This window comes from Triturus cristatus, chromosome 5_1 (genome assembly GCF_964204655.1).
Source record: "Triturus cristatus chromosome 5_1, aTriCri1.1, whole genome shotgun sequence".
In the NCBI taxonomy this organism is placed as follows: Eukaryota; Metazoa; Chordata; class Amphibia; order Caudata; family Salamandridae; genus Triturus; species Triturus cristatus.
In genome coordinates this window covers 1022644228-1022670070 of record NC_140587.1, presented here as the reverse complement: position 1 = coordinate 1022670070, position 25843 = coordinate 1022644228, and the positions used below count along the sequence as shown (strand labels likewise).

The following is a 25843-nucleotide window of genomic DNA, read 5'->3' as shown; positions in this document are numbered from 1 at the left end:
CTGGGGTGATCCCCAAGCAGGGATCCACTAGGGAAGGGTACCATAGGGTAGATTCTCCCCTTTCTAACCATACCATTCCCATCTTTTTCCGTGTTTGGGGGGGCTGAGATAGCCCCACAGGCACTGAAACTAAGTTTAAGTTTCAATTTCATTGTAATGACGATTGCGCGCCATGCGCGCGATCGTCATTTCAGTGAAATACAAAAATTGACCTGGGGAGGTTGTGGAAGCTCTTCCCCCACCTCCCCAGGCAAAAAAAAAAAAGGGAAATTCCTCTGCTGTCTGTAGCAAAGGGATTTCCTGAGCATGTGCTCTTGACGGAATGGTTCCGTCATGAGCACACTAGAACTTGTGCTCATGACGGAACCATTCCGTCATGGGCACTGAAGGGGTTAATGGAAAGTTTATTTGCAGCCATGGTGGTTGGACCTCAGAACATTTTTGAATCAGTGTTGAAGTTCTGTTAAAGCATGATCTTGCATATTATCCATCAAGTCTCTTTGGTCTTTTCCGTTTGTGCATCTAATATCTCGTGACATTTAATTTCACTCACCTTTCCTATGTGCTTCTGTTACCTCCAACAATCTGGATACCTCATTGATACATTTGTTTTTTGACTGACTAAAATATTTAATTTGATAGTCAAAAAGCAGTTCTGCGCCACCTTTGCAGTATCTTTAATATAAAGGTATTGGTCAGGCTTTCCTGTTTTCAGTTTCTATTTTTCGTAAATTCTGGTGGGGTTTATTCAGTGTTTTCGAGTTATTTCAATACATTAAAAAAAACGTGTATCTCAGTGGTTATGCATTTTCGCACCATTAAAAACAACAAAGTGTTTTTCCGTTGTTTATGGAATTTTTTGCTTTTATTATTGCTTGCTTTCTGCATTGATAGTGCATGGTATATAGACAGTGTATATGAGGTCCAAATACATTTTTTACAAATCCAACTTAACGTATTACACCATACAATACTTCTTCATTGAGTCTTTGGTCATGCACGCTCACTCTTTCCTTTCCATGTAAACTTTTTTCTGTGAAAAGGCCCTCTCAACATTGGCACTTGAGACGGGCAACGCCAAAATAGCCAGTACACAATTTGCTAACTCTGGCGACTGACATAGCTTTCCAATACTGGTGCACCTGTAGATTGCTATTCTCTGTGACAGGTTCTGCAACATACGCGTTGAGCTGGTCGCATATGCCCTCAGAGTTATTGAAGCGGTCACAAATGAAGCAGTACCTTTGAAACTCCGGAGAAAATTTCCCTTTACGGAAGGGATCTAAACTTGTGCAGAGTACCACAATGAGGCTTCATTGACTTCAAATGGCATGGTTGGTGAAGGGTTATTGTAAAATAGAAGTTCCTGAATTGCTCCTCAACATTTCTTTGCTTACCAAGTGGCAAGCACTCTAACATGGAACATGTTGCAGTGCCAAAGTCACTAAAAGTGTCGCCCAGTCTACTGTCAAGGAGATGTTTCACATCTACACCAAATATGCTGAATACTTGGTAGACAAGGGTGTTTTCAGACACTAGTTCTTTTTATTATGTCCACTACAGCAGTCATGCTTTCCTGTAAAAATCTAAGAATGCATTAGAGTGTACTTTTTTTCAAATCACTATCAATATGTGACCAAAGATCCTCACATTTCTTGCCTTTGGCATCATCACTCAGCAAAAGTTCTGTAAACGGTTTGCCACATGGATAATATGGCATTCATGGTCTCTAGGAATGAAAATCACCAGCTAAGTGACACAGGTGGGATGACTCTTTCTTTGATTCTACACAAAGCACAGAATGAGAAATATCTGTGTTTTAGTTCCCACGCATAACAAAACAGTGCTCCAGAATGGACTAAAAAGTCAATAGCATTCTTCATTAACTCTGAAGATTGTAAAGATGCTTTCAGCATACCATCTAATAAGTGGCAAGGATCTCCTACAGGGAAGACCTTCAGTTCAGGTCGCGATTTTGACAGGTCATCACACGACCTTTTCATATACGTAGCTGAATCGCTGCAAATACAAACAATATCACTCAAATCTTTGTTGAACTTGGTAAGAACTTTTTGCCGCAGCATTCCAACTGACACTGCGTTCCTTGTTTTCCAATAGTCTGGTGTCATGTTTTCACCAGTATCCCAGATGCTTGGTGACTGCAGTCTTTTCAAATATACCTGTCACTATACCTTGCATTGAATGTTTAAAGCCTTTGGTATTTGACAATTCACCTACTATCAATACTGACTCACTAGAAAAGGGGACTGATGTATCAAGGGTTTATACCCATTCTCTGTGGGTAAATGTGACGGTATATATTGGGAATGATTCTTATGAAAACTACATTTTTCCTATCAGTGAAAGACTCAAACATAGCCAAAAAATCAAATATGATTTTGATATATCCTGATTCTCTACAGTTTATAAAATAATTAAACAACACCTATAACATGCTTCTAACCCCTGTATCTTTAGAGCAAAGACCACAAAACTGAAAAAAGCAAAAGGAGGAAGAAACAATATTTTAGTGACATCCCTAAACAACAAAACTCTAGCAGAATAATGTTATCCCAGTCTTTCTTACTGCTACCTTATATAACAAAGTTACATTGTATTGGCCCCTTCAGGAAGAAATAAAAATGACTCTTTCGCTCTCCCTTTCCTTTCCTTGAATGCCATTTAGTTTGTGGTTGTGCAGGGGTTTCTTCAGTGTTTATATGTATACATTGGTGAGGGCTATTTCCCTTAAGGTGGGGTTTTATCAGTTATTATAGGTTTAAACCTAAAACCGGACAGCCTAGCTATAATACTCTTTTAGAACATACACGCCCCAACTGTCATTCTTGGAGATTTGGAAAAAATTCCATGTTGATGCTGGGTTTTTAAAAAGAAAATCTGGGTGATCTGCTGTAAGGCAGACTGAACTTTTAGAATAAGTTAAGCACACAATGATTTCCCTATGTGGCCATTAGATGCTAATGGCCAAGCTCTTTTACGGTTGTGTGTTAACATGATTCCATAGTGCAGAACAGTTTCTTGAAGTTTCACGTCGTGAGTTGAAGGTGTGCACCCCTTCCCCCACCCCTTGCCCTCCACAGCTTTCTCTTGCTCCGCTTGTTCTTCAAGGTAACTATTCTGTTATGTCTCCAGTCTAATAGTAAAGAGAATAGCTCTTTTTTTCTGCTATTTTTAGTTCACAAGTTCTGTGCCCCGACAAAGGTATTTTAATATCCATACACTCTATTTATGATGTATATTTAGAACTGCAGATTCCTCCCTATAGAATATTCCCCAGGGGTCAGACAGCATCTGTAGAAGTTTGTAGCAGTACACACATGCATCGATAATTGGTTTTGTGCAGCTCAGCAAAGACTCCATACCGCCCCAGAAGCAATGAAGAACTGTCATTGCGCTACGCTGGCTACAAAAGGAAGGCTTAAGGGTGTCAAGATTTAAGATGCTCTCCATCAAGGTTTAAGGCCACAGAAGAGATTGCCCTATTGGTCCTGAGTTTTCGATGTGTTGATCCCTCAGCAGATTGAGGTCTTAAAAAACTCCATGCTGCAAATCTTTAGTGTACTCTCTCAAGTGCCTTTGGGCTTCTCAGAACTGCAGGAGCCTTGAGTTGTATTACTGCTGATTGGTCCTTTCTTGGCACATGTTACCAGGCCTGTTTAGACTCCGGTTCAGACTTAAGAACTGAATCTGAGACCTACGCTGGCTCCTGCCACCCTGATGCTGGTCCAGATACATCATGCCAGTGGATGATCTGGTGCAGACGCATCTGATGCCAAATTGACATTGTCCCTTGCTTGATGTTGTGCTATGAAATTACGAAAGCACATCTAGTTGTCATGCAGGCGGACTCTAACCCAATGCCTCTAACATGCCGCAGCTATCAGCAGAGACTCCTGTTTAGGTCTTTCCTAGGCAGCGCTTGCTTTGTCTCTTCGAGGCATGCAGTATTTAGGATATGAGCATGAAACTCCACCCACTTTCCGCCCATCTTTTTAATTGGCTCCTGTCACTGTCCTTTGTAATGCTGGATTTTCATTGGTCAGTAGGCTAAGTAGTCCCTCCTTAGTCCTGCTGTAGGAGGCTGGCTTAGTATATGGTGCTCACTTATGTAAGTGTAGCACCCTGCACAAATCCAGACAACCCTTATGGTGATTTTAGTGGTCTTAGACATCCTTAGAAGCTCTTTAAGTGGTATCTGTGGAGAGCAGCCTTCAGGCTTAGTCCAGAACGATTGTAAAGCAGCTTGTTTTACCAGAAGATAATCTTATTGGTATAGATTAAGTGAAAAAACCACAGTGTATTTATAAAAATATGTATTTATTATAAGACACTAACACAAATATCTCGTACCCGGATATATACACAATACTTGGCAAATTAAACAGGTAAGTAGCACAAATATATGGTGGTCGCCAGGGGGAGACCAAACCATATACTAAATTAGTGGGATGTGAACCACTACTCCAGTCAAGACTACACCCAGAAGATGTAGAAGTGCTGGGGACCCAAGGGACCATCCGAAGTAAGTAACCTGGAACCCCACAGAGGCAGTGTGCAGAGTGGGAACACAACCGCGGGCTCAATTCAAGTCAATCGGTTGCAATTGTAAAGAAGGACCCTTCCCAGTGGACCCTGAAGAAACCCTGTTGAAGACAGAGTGTTGGAGAGCCACCCCACCCTTGGAACCAGGGAAGCCGGGTGCATAGGTGCGTATTGGTGCACTGGGGGACTTCAGGAAGAGGCCGTGAAGAAGGTGAACGTGTCAGGTGGAACCCAAAGCTGGATTCAAGTTGAGAAGCACCTGCAAGCAGAGGGGACAGAGTTCATATCACTCAGGAGTTACCAGGAGGCACGGCAGATGAATGCCCACCGATGTCTGGTGTTGTAGGAGAATTGACAGTGACCTTGGAGTTGCAGCTGTGTGGACCAGACGACACTGAGGAAGACCAGGAGCTGTTCACGAGCTGTCCCACGTTGGTTTCGAGAGTTGAGAGGTCGGTGTCCATCGGGAACACCAACAAGCCTTGGCAACTGCAAACAAAGTGGAAAGCGAAAATTATGCTGTGTCTGGACCAGCACGGTCCAAGTGACTCGCCACAAGCAGGGGGGTCAGAGTAGGCCCCGATGCAATTGGGGGGAGTCCATTGGAATCAAAGGAGACCCTCAAGAGGACCCACAGGCCAGAGGCACTGGAGTCTCAAGCGGACCTTGAGCTGCTCCCCAAAGATGCAGGCCCACAGTTCAAAAGATGCGGTGAGGATGAAGATCTTGGCCACTGGAGATGCTTGAGGTAGGGGCTACTTGGCGCTCGAAGATCTCTGAGGAAGATAGCCAACAGGCCTTTGCAACAACAAGTCGGCGCAGTGCACAGGGGTTCGGTTCCTGCATTTCCGACGAGGGATTCTGGCCTCAAACTCAGTGAGAAGACAGTGCAGGCCTCGAAGTAGTTTATGAACCACCACCTGTGTTGCTGAGCCTTTCGTAGTCCGTGGAAGCCCAGGATCAGCAGACCTGTCAGCTGCATTGCGGTGCTTGCAGACTCCTTCACTTCAAGGGAGATTCCTTCAGGTGTCTTGGATGTCCACAGGCCTTGGAAGAACTCTGTATGGAGCACAGGCACAGACGTTGCAGCAGACCTGCAGGACGATGAGACCAGGAGCAGCAGGAGTCTTACCAGTTGCAGTCTGAGTGCCCAGAGTAAAGTCAAGCAAAGTCCAGAGAGCTCAGACGGTCGAAGATTAAGTGGTGTCTTGATATGAATCTTACCCCACAATGAATCTAGGGACCCACCCACAGGTAAGCCCTTAAGTGCCCTAAGGAAAGGGTTGGGAAGATTTAGGGGTTCCTCCCAGGGAAGGGGTCGGACAGTGGGAAGGATACTCCCATGTCCTTTGTCCAGTTTTGCGGCAGAGCGGGAGCCAACTGATCCCTGAGCTGGCTTGAAATGGAATATGCAAGGAGGGCACCAAATGTGCCCTACAAGCAGACTGAGTGGCGCTGGCAAGTGCCCCCATCCTGTCCTAATACACTAAGTCCTGTCTGGGACGTGGTCACACCTCCCTGTGACAGGATACCTACTGTCTGCCTTCCTCTGCTCGAGCTTGGCTCAGCAGCAGAAGGGCAGAACCATATGTCTGGTCGGCAATAGTCATAGTATGCTCTTCAGGTCTAGACGACTGGTACCAAGAGCACGGAGGGCCTCCCGGAGGAGCTTTACAGTGCATGGAATAATACCTCCCACACCGTTTACGGTGTGGGGGTATGATCCAAACACGACAGGGTTCGTTCCAACCAGTTTAGAGATGGGCATCGCATAATGTCGCATAGCCACTCTTTATATCATAATGGCTGAAGCACATGAAACCCAGGCAAATGGACTCCGAAGGTTGTAGGGGTGTCCCGCTCATGCAGGGGCACCCTCACACTTATAACCGAGCACCCTATCTTCAGGATTGAAAGGCCTGCCTTAGGCGTGACTTATAGGTTTTAAAGCGTTACAACAAACAAATGATGGACGGAATGCTGACAATGCAGACATTCTCCCCCAGTCAAGAGATCTGGGTTAAATCCATCGTTCTTTTGCCCACTACGCCACCCCAGTTTAGACATGGCCATATGCAAATCAGTCTTGACCCTGTGCCTCATGGGAACAGTCCAGCCCGAACTGCCAAGCCATGTCTTCCCTGGACCGGAATCAAGCATCCTAGGACCGGTTTCTGGCTATCAGCCGTCATCAGCCAGGATAGCTTGACTCCAGTGGCGTAGTGAGCACGGGTCCCACGTCTGGGAATACCCATCCCACTTAGGGCGAAAATCGTTACAACAAACAAATGATGGACGGAATGCTGACAATGCAGACATTCTCCCCCAGTCAAGAGATCTGGGTTAAATCCATCGTTCTTTTGCCCACTACGCCACCCCAGTTTAGACATGGCCATATGCAAATCAGTCTTGACCCTGTGCCTCATGGGAACAGTCCAGCCCGAACTGCCAAGCCATGTCTTCCCTGGACCGGAATCAAGCATCCTAGGACCGGTTTCTGGCTATCAGCCGTCATCAGCCAATCCTCTATTTGTAAATGCTGTGCATCAATGAATCCCCATACCTCGCTTCCGTAGAGAACTTTGGCACAACACATAGAGCTATATAATCTCAGAATTTGCTCCGGTGACCAACGGCCTAGCCTTCGTGCAAAATTCATGATCGACCCAGAGGAACTAGCTAACGTACGGCATTTCTCCTCTAAAAGATCTTTGAAATTTAAACGTCCATCAAATAAAATCCCCAGGTACGAGAAAGAGTGCACCTTTCCCAGGCGATGAGAGCCAATCGTATAATCATACTTTTTGCTTGTTTTTTTGCCAACTTCCATAATGTACGACTTGGATAGATTGGGGGACAGGTCTAAGTTCTCCATAAAGGAGACAAAGCCAACTATCAGACCCTGAAGCCCTTTGGGTGTACGTGCAAGGAGGACTGCGTCGTCTGCATAAAGCAGGACAGGGATCCCTCTTGAACCCATCCTCGGTGTGTCAACCTTTAAAGTGCTAAGTGCCTGATCCAAACTATTTATGTACAAGGTAAATAAAAAAGGGGACAGGATACAACCCTGTCTTACCCCGCTTAGGCATGGGAAAGTGTCAGTGGTACTTCCCTCCTGGTTGTATCTAACTGTGGTGGTAGTGTTCTGATGCAAAGCTTTTAAAATGTTAATAAGTCCAGGGTCCACACCAAGGCCACCCATGATTGTCCATAATTTCCTACGGTTAACTCGGTCAAAAGCCGCCGTCAAGTCCATGAATGCCAGGTACACTGTTTCTTGACTAGCAATGGTGTACTTGGCTACCAGTAAATATAGGTTAAGACATTGATCGGTGGTTGACTTTCCTGGCCTAAAGCCATATTGGGTGTCAGTTATGATGTGCTGATCCTCAGCCCAGTCCATTAGCCGGCTGAGGATAACCCGTCCTAAAACTTTTGCTGACACGTCAATTAAGGAGATGGGATGATAACAAAGTGGGCTGTCCTTGTTGCCTTTTTTAAAAATAGGATCAATTGTGGCTGTGGATCAGGATGGCGGCATGCCTATGTCTACTGCTGCGTTGAGGACTCTGGTCAGGATTGGTGCCCAAAGATCTACTTTGCTCAAAAAAAGAAGACCCGGAGCCTTGTTTCGGGTCAGGCCTTCAATCCCTGCCTTGATCTCGCCCAGAGAGAAAATTATCGGATTGATGGTCTGTTTCCCACCATCATCCTCCAACTGGGCCTCAGCCAAGCAGTGATTATAGAGCCCATAAAAATGCTCATGCCATCACTCCGGCAGGATGTTGTTTGCTACCCTGGGCTTGTTTGCCTCTTGGAAGCAAGGATAGTTTACAACTTTCCAAAAGGCAGTTGTGTCCTTTAGCTCTATTGCTTCCCTTAGGTCCTCCCAAGCCTGCTTTTGTAATTTAAATGTACAGCCTTTTACTGCCAATTTGTAGTTTATCCTGCAAAGGATCACCCTGCTCTTATCTCTTGGGGAGGATTTTAGAGCAACTTTCAGCTCTCTCAGGGCACGGGAGCACTGTTGGTCAAACCACCTTGGGTCATTCGATCTAGCTTTATATGTTGTGGTCCTAAGCAGACCATCAATTAGTTGGGCAACACCCTTGAATGCCCTGACTAGTTCAGCCCCCACCACATTTAGGTCTAAACAGTCCCCAATGAGCTGTTCACCATCTTTCGCTAGTGCTTTATAAAAGGCTTTGTCATTTCCCTGTGACCATTTCAACCTCCTGCCTTGGTCTGTGGCACATGCCCCCCCCCCCCCCCCCCCCTCTAGGTGGGTTCTTGCAGGGATTTAACTCCGCAAGGGACATGACTAGGGGATTATGGTCACTGAAAATACTCAAACATATTTTAAAACCTGTGACCCATTCTTTGAGTGTTTTGGAAACAAAAATGAAATCAATAAAAGAAACACTTCCACAGCCTTTAAATGTAGGGTGTACCGTTTTATCCTTCCGAACTTCAGCCAGGTCCATGGTGTGAGTAAGGGCATGTGTGTTTAGTAACTTGCATAGCACCCTTGACTTCTTTGTGTGTTCCATATGAGGGCCCTCTTCCAGAGTACACGATGACCAATCCCTCCCCCATCAACTTTCAGATTTGGACACAAATGACAATTAAAATCGCCTGCTAAAACCAAATGAGGCTTCGACGCGCCTTGCTCCTGTATGCAAGCGAGCCTACTCTCCTGCTCATCCACTCTTGCAGTACTCTGGCCCAGTAAGATCGCGTTATAAAAATTAATAAAAATTATCTTGTGGCCCTTGTTATAAAACCTAAGCCCCAACATGAAGTCTGAGTTCCAACCTAAATCAGACCACCTGCCCTGTAGCCTGAGATCGACACATATAATCAATCCTCCCCTTGCTCTTCCTGACACTGCCTTGCACACTGGTACAAAATAGGTTTTGTAGCACTCAAGGTGGAAAGTGCTGTTTTCTACTTCCCATGTTTCCTGTAAACAGATGACTTGGAATATCCTAATATAAACTAGCCAGTCATCATTTTTGAATTTGGCAGATAAACCTGCTATGTTCCAGGAAACTATTTTAAAGTCTCGCTGGTTATGTCTGTCTAGGCTATCTAATATGGGATAGGATTGAGGTCCATGAGGTTCCATGTTTGGGTGATTATGCTCTTGCGTGCAGTGTGCCAAAGGCTCTAAGTGGGTTGGGTTTGCGACATCCTCATTTAAACTCGCCAGGACTATTCCTCCCAGGTCTATATTAATGTCGTTATTCTCATGTACATAAACACCCTTAGTTGCCCCCGACAGGCCCAGTCAATATCATTTAAATCCCCTGCATTATTGAGGGGGGCATACTGGTTATATATTGGGACTGTGGGGCCACCCCTATACGTTTTCACCACGTGCCCCCTATGTTCGTCACGGATGTTCGAATTCATCATGTGTCTGTAAAAGAAGCCTAATGGGAGCATTTTAATACTTGATCCCCACCTCATCTTGGAGAAACTCCTTTCTCTGCATGAGTAGATTGTGTACGAGCTCGGGGTACCTTAAGTTCACAATCACGCAGTCCCCTGGGAAAACTTTCCTGAAATTGTCAATCCAGGACACTCTTCTACCCATTAAAATGTGCCTGTGATTGGTGATGTTAAATCCTACATTCCTACTCAACCAGTGCACTGCCTTATTGATCAATATTAAGGGGGATTCTTCACTATCACTCGTACAGGCCGGAACACCTGTCAGGACCACTGTGTATGGACATGATGCGGGTGGTAAATCTAGAAACGGCAAGTCTGGGGTACCCCGAGCACTGTAACCTGGCATCTCCCCAGAGTTTTGGTTTGTGGAGGCTCTGCCCCCTTTGTTAGTGGGGGCTTAATGTTGGACTGTAAGGTTACCTTCGGTCCCTGCCCTCAAGTGCCTGTGACCCCTGGGGATAATATTTGTGCTATTTGGATTTCCTTCCGGGGGACCTGGGGGTGGCACTCTAATCGTCCCATCCTGTAGGCCCGAGGTCTGTTCATTAGCATTATTTCCCCCACCCCTTCCCCTCAACTCTGGTGGGTACGACTGATAAATTGGGACCCTCCTGTGCCCCAGACCGGCTAGATGCACACCCATTGAGCTCCATGGTTGGTACACTATTCTGTGTCAAAAGCGGTGACAATTTTTCTTCTATAGACCTGATTTTGACTAGTAAGGGCCCCAAAAGAGCAGTTAACATAGTTTCCATCCTCTTCCATATCTCAGTGTCCGCTCCCTGCCCCACAATTTCATCTTCACTGTTATTGGTCGTTTGATTATATACAGTACCTGCTGTGTCAAGGAGCATAGTTACTTTAGACGCTGGTCTAGGCTTTTGTTTCTGTTTTTGTTTGGAGTTGGAGGACCCCCCCCACCCCTGGCTCGCTTTATTGGAGCCGGATCGCTATCTGGTGGCTTTATGGTGCTATTTAATTTGGAGGCCCTTTTTGAGCGAGTGATAACCTCCCCACCTGAACTTGAGGTAGTTGCATTACATGCGGTCGATGTAATCAGTGCAATAGCCCCAGCCCCCAGTCCAGACAGTAAACCAGAGTCAGTGTCCCCTACAGTGACCCATGCAACATTCTCTGCGAGGCCGCTATCAACAGTCTGTATCTCAATGGGGTCTTGCAACAGTGGGGATGACAGGGGAGATAACAGCGCAGGTGGGACGCTAGAGGTGGCACTTTCTGCGTCCGTACTACCTCTCAACATAGCTGGACACAAAAGAACCCCATCATTGGGGGATTTGGTCATAGCTAGACCACCCATAGACGAACGTTTTTGAGCCACAATAGAGTCCAGGGAAAGTCTCTTCTCTGTGAGCTGGATTTGGTGAACCAGTAGTGATTCCGCTCTAATTAAAAAGGCATCTAGAGTCTCCGTGACCCCACCACCTATCAGAGGGCCCGTTGCCTTGCGTTTGCTCATTCTGGGAACAGAAAACGCTTTAACACAGGATACAAACAATAGTACCTTTTATGTCCTTGTTTGGCCACCTTAGAGTTCGCTCTGCAGTCAAAAACTTAATCTTAGTGCCTGGATGTCAGGGGGGTAGCCCAGCCCTGCCTCGTCCTGTCGCAGACGGGCCCTTCGGTGTTCTTAAGCGGCGTGCATGGGTGGTGTTCACACCGCTAAGAATGCTGGGGCTTGGAGTGCCGGCCGGCGACCTCCCCTCTCGGCCGGAACCGGGACTGTGGGCTGCCCAAATGACTCTTCTGGTGGTGGCAGCAGGGATACAGGCAGCAGGTAAGTGGTACCAAATAGAAAAGCATTAACGTAAAAACATTGTTAAACTATACAATATATATTTATATCCAGGAACATATTAAGAACATTTATTTTCAAAAATATACACGCAAAAATGGGGGTTAGAAAAATATGAAAAATGTAAGTAAAATTAAACTCTAAAATTATTACTTTAATAAAAGGATGAATATTGAGTGAAGAAATACTCAAAAACACAATATATATATATATATATATATATATAATCTACTGGCGGTCGCCAGTAGATAGTTATAGTTAGGACCGTGTTTCATTCATATATATATATATATATATATATATATATATATATATATATGTGTGTGTATGTGTGTGTGTATATATGTGTATATGTGTATATATGTGTATATATGTATATGTAAAATAAATGCACACATAAAAACAAACCCGTTCCAATAATCCATGGACTTTGTCTCAGTCATGACCTTGGGTATTCGTGACTACCACAACTATTATTCTGTAGCCTAGGCAACCACTTTATTCGCTATTTATTAATTTAAAGCACAGTGGAAAGAGTTCAAGGGGTTATCTGCAGCTTATAGCCTTAAACTGATTTTGAGAGCATCTTGTATCCAGCAACATGTTGTGTTAAAATTGTATTTCAGGTTTTTAGTGAGAATTGATGTCCTGCTGGCTGGAAAAATTCTTTTGTGAGCAAGTTTTTGCTATGCGTTATGTTCCCTTAAATGTAGTATTGAAGACCAGTCCAAATAGAAGTATTTGTTCGCATTCATCATTTGATTGTTCACTGTCCTTTGCGTCCCATGTGTTACATTAATATTTCATTTTTTTCAATAGGTGGTAGAGATAAACGAGGAGGACCCGTCTTGACATTTCCAGCTCGCAGCAACCATGATAGAATACGACAAGAAGATCTCAGAAGATTAATGTCGTATCTTGCTTGTGTCCCGAGGTAAATAGTGTTTCTTTTTGTTTGTATTTTCTTTTATCACCACCACACTAGGTGGCGTGCCCATTGCAGAAATGTATACAAGTCATACTGATCATAAAGGCTAGAGTGAATACATGTAGATGACAGGATTTCACTTTTTGTTTTACATTTTGACGAGTATGGATAGTGTCACACTTTCTAAGGAATTATGTTTCCTTCAGGAGTTTGGACAAGCTGCCAGGGGTTGCATAGCCCTGTATGCCTCAGTCTGATTAGGTTGCTGCAAGTCCAAACATACTACTTATCAAAGAAGGTGTAACAATATGATGGAAAGTGATGCACTCTGTGGCTTGACTTGTGAAGAATGACGTGTAGAAAAGTGTGATTTTGAACATCCATGCCCGCTCAGATTGTTCCTGAGGTGCACTTTACTCATTTGTAGCTATACTTGGCTATGTGTAGTTAATGCATTATAATCAGTCCCCAAAACTGTTTCAGTTTCTTATCCCTAACTAAGTTTATGATGCCTATTGTCTCTCACAATAACTAGAGCTATGCAGTCCGTTTGGGGCAGCTTTGGGTTTCTTAACATATTCTATGGTGTGTTAATTATTGTTTGAAATACTTGATGGAACTTTAATAGAGAAGAGAATAAGCTTGTGAAAGTGTTATTATTGCAGGAAACCCCTCAAAAAAAGGAGAAATAGTGTAGGTACAAGTCTGGACACTCATAAGTGTTAAGATGTTTAACAGCAAGGCTTGTGGAGACTCCCAGATCAAGTAAAGTGTTCCTTCAAATAGAAAATGTGGGTCGTAGACATCTGCAAAAACAAACTGAACCGTTCTGTAACTCTGAACTTGTAAGTCCTGAGAGTGGCACACTGCTTATAGAATTGAGGGACGTAAAAAATACGCTTTTCAGCATTAGTTGGTAAATAACCTGAATCACTCAAATGAATATGAAAAAAATATTACATAAACATGAATGTCTTAATGTTAGATCAGGGATCAGTGCTTAATTTGTCTGGGCCAGGTCTACATAACACCACCTGTCTGCAAATGACAGCACGTCATATGGCAATGTGAATGTAGCGTAGCTGTAGACTAGACAGTTTTTTAAAATGGATTTACCTAAGTGACTCGGCGCATCACACACTGGCCAGACAGTCCGACTCATAATGTATTTAGTCAATATCCACACAGTGATTCAGTCATGACGGTCACGAATCGATGCGCTGTTTGAAATTTCTTTTGTTTAGGCAGCATCTCTTGCCGGTGGGCGGGACACTGATTGGGCAGGGGCTTGGATTGGGGTCTGCAGCGGAAGCTGTGCGTCATGCAACGTGCGTCAAATTTTTTTCAAGAGGCCACTCCCTGCCCGCCCGCATGCACCGCGCCACGAGTAGCCAGCGGTTGAGGTGGTTAGCGCAGCCCCGACGTCGAGTGCAGGCAGCAGCAGCAGGCCTACGCCGCCTATCGCATAAAGGTATGCAGGCAGTCCGGCCGGCCAGTGCCCGGCCACCCACCACTACCAGTAAATGTACGTAGCAGCCATAGGCCACTACCAACTCTGCTCGTTTTTTTTCCTTGGGCGTGGAGGCTCATGGGTGGCGCGACGTGACAGTCACCGGCATGGTAGCTTCGGCTCCAGCTCAGCTCCACATAATGTCCGCCTGGGTTAAGTTAAAGACCCTGAACTGGCCCCTGCCCTTCTACCAGCCTTTTCCTGCCCTGCCTGGGCCAGGAAGTGGCATTTTACTTTCACATGGTCAGGTGCCCCGTGCCCGGCGCCGGAGGCATGATTGCTCGGGGCAGGCCTTGGACGCGTTACTCAGTGGTGACGAGTCCAAGGCCTGCCCTGAGCAATCATGCCTCCGGCGCCGGGTACCGTGTGCAAGTAAAATGCCACTGCCCGGCCCGGAGAAGGCTGTAAAACGCCAGGGCCAGTGCAGGGCCTTTAGTTTAACGTGCTCCAAAGCTACCGCCACTCCTTTAACTGCCAAAGTTGCGAGCGCCTTCCAGCTCCTTTAGGTGGAGGAGCTAACAGACCAGGAGTAGCGCTGCATGGACCATTCCACAGCACTAACACAGAACAGGCCTCCCAAATGTACAAGAAAGAAGAGTAGCTGTTTTTCTGGGAAGAGATAGACTCTTCGTTGCATGTAGTAAGTACTGCTGTGCTGTACCTTTAAAAGTAAAGTGGCTGTCACAGGGAGGGGGTTATTGTATCCACTCCAGGCAACCGAGCTAGTGTCTTCTGTCTGGCGCTCCAGCCCGATCCCATTCCACCAACCTGGCAGTGAGGCAAACAGGGGTCAGGTCCAGGCACAGAATGGCCTGCAAAGGGCAAAAACTGTCCTAGTTCAACAGCAATTAAAAAGGACATTGCCAAAACTGGAGAACTTTTTATTCGTTTTTTGCCTTTTTGCTACAGCATTTTTATTTATTGTCAGAGGCAAGCATTATGTTTTTAGAGTCACCCGGCTACTCAGCTTTACCGCTCACCGCATTTTTACGCCTATGCTGTACAGCATTAGTAAACAGATTTTTTATCCCCGATGCTGAACTAGACCTAAGGATGCTTGGTTTAATAAAAGTACCCACAACACTTTACTACGGGCACATGGGTTAGCAACAGTAAGGTAGGTTAGAGTATAGATATGGTAGGTACAGAAGGTCGGTATGGTGGATGTAGTAGATTAGGAAGGATTGGTTTGGTAAGTGTATGGTATTTAAAGTTTTATATAGTGTGGTATGTAATGTTAGTTATGGTATGTAAAATTAGATATGGTATATCTAAGTTATGGTCCAGAAGGGATGGTATATAAGGTTAGATATGAAAAGCTTTCCAGAACCGAGAACTCAACCACACAACTGCTTTTACATGTATACATACAGAAACAATGTGGGGCATGGAAGTCTGTACATTTAGGGGCCTATTTGTTTCAAAGTTGTTAAAAAATGCTGCTAGAGAAAGTCATGAATGGATTTATTTTCAATTGCTTAAAGCAAGGAAAGGACTCCTCCTTTTTACTTCCTAGTACGAAGAGCATTCTGTTTTAATCCTAAGCCCTAAGTAGAGTACTGTAGCACCACTGGCCTATGTTTCTAGAAAAATTGAACTGTGACTCTCACAAAACATTGTGGTTAAACTATCGCTTGGCCTCCGAAAAGCAGAAAACCAGAAACTCTCCCACTGAATCGTACCCCTGGCTCTCTGCATAATATATTTAATTGCTCAGAAAGCATAAGTAGTCTGCCTACGCACACCTCTACAAAGTCTTTAAATAATATATTTCAAATTGGAAGGTCGCAAACCACTTTCACTTTGCCTTCCTGTTCTTCTAGATTATATATCTGGTGTCCTCTTTTCCTATCTCATCCGATCTGTTTGTTGCATTTTAATTAGATGAATGGTTGTGTTATTGAAGGAAATGTATTATGGTCCATAGCTTTGCTATGGTTAAACAACTGTAATTCAAAAGAATATGCTTAGAATTCTGCTTAGTATCTTCTTCATGGTTGTGACGTTTCCAAGCACTGGGCGTTTGTTTGAATCGTGATAATAACAATAGAACTTATATAGAAACACTGTGCCTACTCGGTCTAGGCGCTTTAGAGTCTTTTACCAGTAATACAAAAAAGATGACATCATACAACTAGGAGAGTTTTAGGGTGGTCCAAAATATCATTGATTTAAGCTGCCACTAGATGTCTAAAGGCAGAGTGTTCCACTGCTTAAATACCGCCCACCCACACACTTAATAATCAAAAGTCTACTGAATCTGAACATAGTACTTCTGAGTCAAACGACCTTGGCCCTTAGGTACAAATGGGGTAAAGAAGTTTTCCTTCAAGTAAAAGAGTGATAAGTGCTTAATTGATAATGTACTGCTTTGGAAAGTCCAGGCAGTTGAACTTAATGTGGCTTTCAATTTTGAGCCAATACTCCGCTCATGGTATTGGTTATGTGACCTCTCTTCCATGCAGGGATGTAGCTACTATTGGTGCAGCAGGTACAGTGGCACCAGGCCACAGAGCCCTGAGGGGCCCAATTAACCCTGGTAATTGCTGACTGCCCCAATAACAGTCAAAGGGGGCATTTTCCTTGCTTGCAGCAGGGCCCATTGCATCCTTGCTACTACATTGCTTCCATGCAGAAAACAAAATCTAACACTATCATTCTATGCTGCCTCGAATCTGTGCAACAGACCTTTGGTTAGGCTACGCTAGAGGGAGTTGCATCATTCCTAGCACAGCAGGGTATTGATGTGTTTTGTACATAAAAAGCTTAGGAAATACAGATTTCTTTGAAAACATTCAAAATGCTCCACTGCAACATACCTAACCACCACACCCTCACCACCTCCGCCAGAATGGGCAAGGCTCCTTTGCTATGTTTGTCTTTACTGTGATGTTTGGATTTTTCACAATCTTATGACTTCTTCAGTGATGTAACATTTAGGGCAGCTACAGCACCAACACTGAACATTTTTCCAGCTGAAAATTGTTCCAGCGCTACTGGCTTGGGGTGGGTTCCTTTGTTTGACATTTCCATGCTTTCTGGCCTGGGTGCCTTTGTGTGACATTTCCATGCTTCCTGGTCAGAGTACAGTGTGAGATTTCCATGCTTTCTGGCCTGGGTGCTTGTGTGACATTTCCATGCTTTCTGGCCTGGGTGCTTATGTCAGGTCATCATTTACGATTTACTATGCTTTGAACGTTAATACAGCTGAATATCTAATGGAAAATGTGTTGGGCACCAATTTGGTCTTTCTTTTTACAAAATCTTCTTGAGGGGAGAATTCTCCCCTCAACACCTATAGCAGTCGTTAAGCTCGCTTGCTACGCACCGTATGGGGGCTGGTCTAACAAACTTGCGAGGGCCACTTTGGGTTCCCAGCCCAGCCCTGAGTGTTGATTAATTAATAATCTTTGTGACTGACAGTGTGAAACTAACTCTGTACACTGCCACCGACGTCACCCTGCTTTTGGATAAATACCTTTATGTACTCCAAACCACTTCAGCCACTGGAAGTGACACAGTGACTCATTCAACTGTATTGCATGATTTTATTCATTTTATCTGTTCAGCGTGTGTTCACAACATTTTGGTTTATTTTTTCACATAAGCTATGTAAAAGTTGTATCTTTGAACTCATAGACTGTTACAAATGGCATACCCCAGTATTGTCCTTTTCCCAAACCACACATAGAGCATTGGAATTGTCCCTTTTCAATGCATTAGTGATTCTAGTTAATTTATTCCAAAATTGTGCTTTGAATGAACTTTTGATTTAATCTTTTTCAAAATGTGCACAGGGTAGGGGAACTTCCTATCAAAACCTTACTAGGAGGAAGGATCCCTTGCTGAAATTCAGATCGGGTATGGGGTATTATTACATATGGCTTTTAGCAGTGCCAGTTGAGGATGTGGGTGGAGCTAATAGAGTAAGTGGGTGGAGCCAGTCGAGGAAGTGGGTGGAACCGGAGAAAAGTGGGTGTGGCCTCTGACAAACATTTGAGCACCTGCACTTCATTTTTTACAAATTAAGCACTGTCAGGGATGGTTCACTCGCCTGGACTATGCCTGCACACCTATTGCCTATCTTTGTGTTTTTTGAATTTATTTTTTATTGACATTTTCAAACAGTCAAAATACTTTGCAATACAACTGGCCGGCATTTTATTAAACAATCCAGGAGCACAGTGAAGTTCATTCTACATGCACACAGTATCACTGGAAACAGCGTACACTCCATTAGCTCTTCCACAGCATAATGATGTATATATGCCATACATCCAGGTAGTCACATTGATCAACACGGTGGCATAGCAAAATAACAATACATTACATATTTCCACATAGAGGACTGAAGTCTTATCTGGTCATCACTTTCAAGTTCACATTACCCAGAATAACAGACAGGGGAGCACCCCACGGAGGAGGTTGGAGGGCAATATCCCATCATGTCAATGCCACAGTCTGAGTAGCGCCCACAGTCATTTCTACATTAGGTGTCTGTTGACGCTGTGCCCAGGTCAGGAATGGTTCCCATATATTACGAGGTCTAGAAGTGGGTGGCATGAGCTCCCAAAAGGTGCTCAATTGTGTGTGTCCGTATGTGACATCTCGGATCCATCCCTTAATGGAGGGCACCCGTCTTCTACCCCAGTGGATTGCAACCTGTTGTTTTGCGAACAATAAAAGAAGTGCATGTAACTTACGCAGCTTGGGCGGAGTTTCTTTAACATAGCCCAGAAGGCCAAGAATAGGTGATGAAGCTAATGACATGCCGAGGATTTGATTTATGGAGTCGGAAAATTAGGAACCAAAATTCGGCAATCTTTGGGCAGTCCCATGCTACATGCAGAAATGTGGCACGTGTATAACCACAGCGCCAGCAGCAGTCGTCTGCTCTGATACCCATACGCTGGAGACTGACGGGTGTTCTATAAAATCTATGCAGATATTTAAAATTAATCAATCTCAGCCTATAATTAGGAGAAAGTTCAGTGAGTTGCCCACAGCAAAAGTCCCATTGGGCTTCGGTCAATGGAGTTAAGAGTTCTTCGTTCCAGTATCGAAAGGATTTAGGTGTCACCAACGGGGCAGTGTTCTGCATGTGGGTATATAGTCTTGTGATGAGCTTTCGAGGAGACGGGGTTTTTAGCAAGTTTTCCAATGCAGGCAAAGGCAGAGGGGCCGGCGAAAATCCCTCCCAGAGCGCGCGGCATGCCGCACGCAGCATATGATACAAAAAGAGTTCTGCAAATGTCACCGCTTGACCCTCAGCCGCTTCTGGGGGAGATCTGAATTCACCACCTGGATATAGGTCAGCAAAGGTTTAAAGTTTCATTTTTTGGGCCAGCGACTTACTCACACCATCCTGTATGCAAGGCAACATTGGATTCTGCAGCAGAGGAATGGAAGGGGCGTATAACATCGGAACACCTGCTCTTTTACGCAGCTCATCCCATGCCATGCACAACGTCCCAGAGGAGTTTATATCTCCGCGCAGGCGGCATGATTTTTGGTAGAGTGCCACCTTAAGCGGAGTAGGAGCCATTGCATCCGCCTCAACTGCCACATGAGGCTGAAAGGGAGTCGGGTGTGTCCAATAATGTAAGAAGTGTGCCTGGGCACTTAGCGCATATAGATGCATGTCTGGGGCTCCCAAGCCACACCGCCTTAGCGGGAGGGTCAACAAGTCCCATGAAGTTCTGGCCTGACCTCCCGCCCATGTCAAGGAAACTAACTATGATTTCAGGGAATTAAAAAAATGCTGAGTGAGTGAGATCGGCATTAACAAATAAATACAGGAACTTTGGTAGAATAACCATTTTCGCCAGTGCTATCTTACCTGCTAGCGACAACGGCAAACCAGACCACACCTAAACCTTCTCCTCCAGCCACATGATAGCCCGGCCAAAGTTTAACCTCCACACCTCCAGTGTGTCGCGGCTTATCCAAACCCCCAGATATTTGACCTCCTCGGCTTCCCATCTCAGGGGGAAGTCCAATGTCATTGGGGGGTACCGTCAGTCAGGGGGAATATCACCGACTTTGCCTAATTAATAAAGATACCAGCCAGGCCTCCGAATCGAATAAACTCCCTCAAGAGTGGGTCTAAGTTCTCTGCCAGGTTGATAACGTAGAGGGTCACGTTATCTGCATATAAGGAAATAAGTAGACTTCGGGAACTGAACCCTATCCCTCGCGCTGTGTGGTGTTGTCGGATGCGGGCAGCCAGGGGCTCAATCGCAATCGCGAAGAGCAGGGGAGATAATGGGCACCCTTGCCTGGTACCCTGCGAAATCCGAAATGGATCAGAGAGCAGACCATTCACCTAAATACGAACACTGGGTAGTGTATATAATAATCTAATTCTATTTATAGAGCGGACTTAATCCCATGCGGCCTAGGATTGTGAATAAGTAGGGCCATTCGAGCGTATCAAACGCCTTAGTGGCATCTAGAAACACAGCCGCGGTGCACACTTCAGGATGTATGTAGTGCAACACTGAGAATATTGTCCTCAAATTGTGAGAGGTCGACCTCCCAGGAATAAATCCCGATTGGTCGGGGAGAGCAATAAAGGGGAGCAGAGGTTGTAACCTATTTGCAATCAATTTAGCCAGGATTTTAACATCCACATTTATCATGGACAGTGGACGGTAGGAATCCAGCTCCTCCTCCGGCTTTCCAGGTTTTAGGAGCGTGATGATGATTGCCTCCCTCATAGACTGAGGTAACACTCCTTCCTCCAGCGCTTCTTCATATACTGCCAGCAGCCTATGTGCCAATTCTTCGACATATGTTTTATAAAAAGACGTAGTTAGGCCATCGGGCCCAGGGGCCTTTCCTACCGGTAAGCTTTTAGAACCTGGCCTATATCTTCCACCGTGAATGGGAGGTCCATGTATTCTCTATGGCCGTTATTGAACCAGAGCAGTGCTATTGAATCGAGAAAGCTTTGCAGCTCCTCCGTGCACGTCCCCGGAGTAGTAGTGTATAAATGGGTATAAAATGCCGAAAACTCATCTAGGATTCCCTCTTGGCCCCTGACAGTAACGCCCTGCGGGGACCGTATTTCGTGAATGAATGTAGGTGACCGAGAGGGCCTAATCATTCCAGCTAGTGTGCGGCCTGGTCTATCACCCTCACCATATCTCCTAGCCTCAGCATATTTCCCCAAGAACTTAACTTCGCGTTGAGCTTCCTCCGCAAAATCTAGTAGTTTTGATTTTAGGAGTTGCGCTATGTGGGGCTCACTGGTGGAATAAAATTACTTCTCAAGCTCTTTTATCTGGGTTTCTAGAGATGCAAGCATGCAGCGGATAGCTTTTAATACACCCGCCTGCCTTGCAATACATTGGCCCCTAATCACCACCTTAAAAGCCTCCCAAAGTGAGGCTTCAGTAGTCACTGAGCCCATATTATGGGCAAAGTAGTCTGTCTCCCCGTATCTCCTCCTTAAAGGCGTCATCTAATAGGGCATGTGTTGGGAGACGCCAGGAGAATGCCCGGGGAAGAGACCCTGGAAGTGACAGCCGTAATATACATGGGGCGTGGCCTGATAAAGAGCGCGGCATGTGCAAGATGTCAGTGGTCCGAGCAGCTATATCCCTAGATACCAACCAAAAATCCAAACTGGACCAAGCACCGTGGTGATCGGATGTGCACGTACCTTCTTTCACCAGGGGGTGTCTACTGTGCCATACATCAACTAAACCCCTATCCAAAATTATAGCCTTCAGGGTAGCGCTTGCAGCAGGGTGCAAGGAGCGTGCCACACCCCTCCTGTCCATGTCCTCATCCAGGATAGCATTGAAATCCCCATCCCATAATATTGTTCTACAACCTGTCATTCTGATTCTAGTCCAAACAGCCTGAAAAAAGTTGGGGGAGTCAACATTAGGACCATAGACTGCTACAATAACCAGGGTAACCCCTCCTTAGCGCTCCATGTATCAGGATGAACCTCCTCTCGCGATCTTTATGTACTGCACCCTCTCGCCAGTCCACCCCTTTTTAACCAACACAGCCACCCCTCGGGCACAGTTGAAGTAAATAGACGAGTACACATTCCCTCACCTGTTATGTCTCAGCCTCTGTGATGGCTTAGTATTTAGGTGTGTCTCCTGCAATAGACACACATCTATATTATGTCTGGATAAATAAGCATGTACAAGTCTAGACTTTCTACCATCATTCAGCCCGCTAATGTTCCACATAAGAAATTTAGTGTTGCAGCGTGAACGTGTTCACAGTACACCAACTAGTGTGGAAATAGCATCGGAGGTAGTTTATCTCCCAAACACAGGTCGTGTGCACTGACCGACAGCGTTCCATCATACTGGCAAAAAAAAAAAAAACAATACCCCCCCGGCACCCCGCCTCCCACTCCAACCCCCCAATCAGGTTGTAGAATATCCCCCCAGAGCAAACTAAAACGTAAGAAACCACATTGTGGTATAGGGAAACTTGGATGGCCTGGTGGCACCAGCAAACTCCCCTGTTCGCACAGGGTGGCCAGGAGTACTGCGGAGAGCGCTACAAGCCCACCCCAACAGCCGCAAACAGACAGAACAATAAATCTTTGTATGTTACGATACCCATAGCCACAAAGCAAGTAATTACTTCTCGGATCCGCAGCGTGTCAATACAGTCATTCAGGCTAGTCGTCTATAAAATACCCAAATTAGTCATTATCTCTGAGGTGGCCAGTCACAGACGCCTCGGGTGTCCTTGTTCCGCTGCCCAACCACATGTTTGGCAAATTTCAAGGCGGACTTCGCATCTGTAAAAAAGTGAGCCGTGCCATCATACGAAACCTGCAGTTTGGCAGGATATAGCAGGGAGTAAGGAATCTGTGCCTGCAAGAGAATGCGTTTAGCTGGTGGAAATTCTCGTCTCGCCGCTTGTACAGCAGGGGTAAAACAAAATGTTATTGCCTTTGTGACAGCTGACCCTTCTCCCTTGCCAACCGCAAGATGGCATCTCTGTCCTGATAGTTAAGCAACTTTGCCAATATTGGTCGAGGTGTTGCCCCAACTGGGGTTTTGGGCCTAAGGATCTATGTGCTCTTTCCACCACAAAGGCAGGGGACAGGTGGGGATCAAACAATTTGTGTAGTAGATCTGTTACAAATGTCTCCATCTTGGATATGGCGGTAGTTTCCGGGATATCAGTAATGCGTAGGTTGTTCCTACGTGACCTCGCCTCCAAATCGTCATTCTTGGCACGAATGACGCCTAGCAACTTGTCCATATTCAAGAGCTGTTCTTTAGTTTCCATCAGGAACTCCTGGGATTCTGTGTGGCGGATTTCCAGGACGTCCAGGCGGGTCTCTTGCGCAGCCACCTGGGTCTTGACCGAGTCTAGCTGCACAGTGAGGTTATCCAACTTGGAATCTATATTCCTTAGACTAGAGCGCATCTCCAACATGAGGATACGCAGGTCTTCCCCTTGATCCTCCACAGGCAAGTCCTGTTGCCCGTCAGTCTGCGCATCAGAGTTGGGTTCAGTTTGGCACGTGGCTTGTTTATTATCAAAGGTGAGCTTCGGTTGTTTAGCGTCTTGTTTGCCCATGGCGTATAAGCAATCAGGGGGATGCCAAGCACAAGGAGAGGCAGATCACCCCTGTCACTCTCAATCGTCTCTCAATACCAGCGTGGTAGTCGTCAGTTGCTATAACCTCCGCTCCCTCAAGCCCCACTCAATTCACCCAATGCCACGTGGCCTATCGAAGGGCACCCCAACACATCTGCGCTCCAAGAACTCACCTCGTGTGTCGGCTCTCTTCAGGCAATCACTGCGCAGCCCGCAAGTCTTCAAAGCGGCGACGCAGTGTAGATGTATAAATGGAGTATAAGGGCACAAAAGCCCAAGGGTGCGCCAGCACACAGCTGGATCCCCACAAGTCAGTAATGGAGGATCCGCGAGGAGGCTGCAGGACAGCCACTTGCGCCAGCCGAGACCCTGGCCGCACCGCAGTCTGCAGCATCAGCTAAATCATGAGGGGCACCACCTCCGCAGTCCAATGCAATGTGTGCTCAAGAATCCCCACTCAGTCATCACATGGGGATATGTTGCCTCCCTGGGACCGCCAGCACACTGCCCACATCGATGTCCAATTGCGGGCGCTGCGCCAACAAATAGCACCCACTTGGGATTTGTGGCAACACAAAGCGCGAACCCGGCGTTGGCAGCAGTGAAGAACAGGGAGATTAAATCCAGGCGCCAACTTCTCCTCCGCCTACGGCTGTAAATGTCTTGTCTACAAAATGGCGGCCTCGGGGACCGCCCGTGTAGTGTAGCCTCACTTCACGCCGCAGAAACAGCAGGGCAGCAGCAGGCTGGGGCTTCCACAGAGGAGCCTTGCAGCCCTCTCGGTGTCTCCAAGTAGCGCACGTACCTCAGGTGGCCAGGGTGTATCAATCAGGGGACGTCTGCCTGCATTCCCGGTCCGCGGCCTGTGGCACCGCAGCAGCAGCGGGCTCGATTTTCAAGCAGCCCGAAGTAAGCACCCCCGGGGGGAGCAGATCTCCACAGGTAGCCGGCGGCTTTGCAGATTCCAGCGCCGATATAGCTCAGTGTGTCTACGGGTCTCGAAATTGGCACCAGCAGAGTCTGTGGTGGTTCCGCTGTCTGGGGACGTCGATCATGGGCGCAGCATCACACCATTTGTAAGGATTATGGCAGGATTTTGTTCCCGGCCGGCGGAGCGCACTCAGAGAGCCGTCATTCCGCTGCTTGGTAGACCACGCCCCCCATCTTTGTGTTTTTTTAAAACCCTGTTATGGTGACTACTGATAGACTAAGAAAGATTTGTGCTTACTATCTCTCCTTCACAATAGGTAGGACATTTCCCTTTCCGCATATCGTTTCAATTTGGTGAAACGGACCAGGATTATGCGGAATCTTTCTTTACTAGTTTCATAACAGCCAAACCAGTATAAAACAGGAAACTACTCAGAACACCATGGGATAAAATTACAAATCATATGGCACAAAACAATCAATTAAATATTATGCACATCCGAAGATCAGAACACTATCATATGGCCCACATACTTTGCACTGCAGTCAAATGCTCTGCTCAACTCCAGTCCACTTTGGACCGCTCTTCCTCGGGTGCTGGAATTGGAAAAAATGTGTTTTTATTGACAAAGATAAACCCATAAATCACTAGGAACGTAGGTATTATTGCTAGTACAAAAACAGTGGTCCTTAATATGCCAATAAAGACAATTTTTGACACATCCAAATGGAATTTATTCATAAAATACAAAACAGAGAATGTATTACAAAGACACTTTGGGTGCCAGTAAGTAAAACGTGCTCTTAAGCATGATACACAATTGTGATAAAGTGATCATAGTGAGTACCAAATATAAAAGAACAGCACGGCCTGTTAATATGATAACAAATATTCAAGTCTACACCACTGTCGACGTTTCACTCCGTTAGAGATAAGGGATCATCATCAAGATACTGAATTGTGGAGCTCTAGGGTAGAGCTGAAAATTGCATGAAAAGAAGAAAGCAAAACTAGCATTTGCAATGCAATAGGTCTCGCATTTACGCAAGT

General features: G+C 45.7%; 1 protein-coding gene across 2 annotated transcripts in view; it reads left to right on the top strand.

Moving 5' to 3' along the window:
• Positions 1-25843, top strand: part of TRIO (trio Rho guanine nucleotide exchange factor) — a 4621980-nt gene that overhangs the window by 170794 nt on the left and 4425343 nt on the right. For both annotated transcript variants that reach the window (XM_085606120.1, XM_085606121.1), the window contains exon 3: positions 12653-12767. In XM_085606120.1, coding sequence (XP_085462246.1) covers positions 12653-12767 — 115 coding nt within the window. The remainder of the gene's footprint in view (positions 1-12652; positions 12768-25843) is intronic.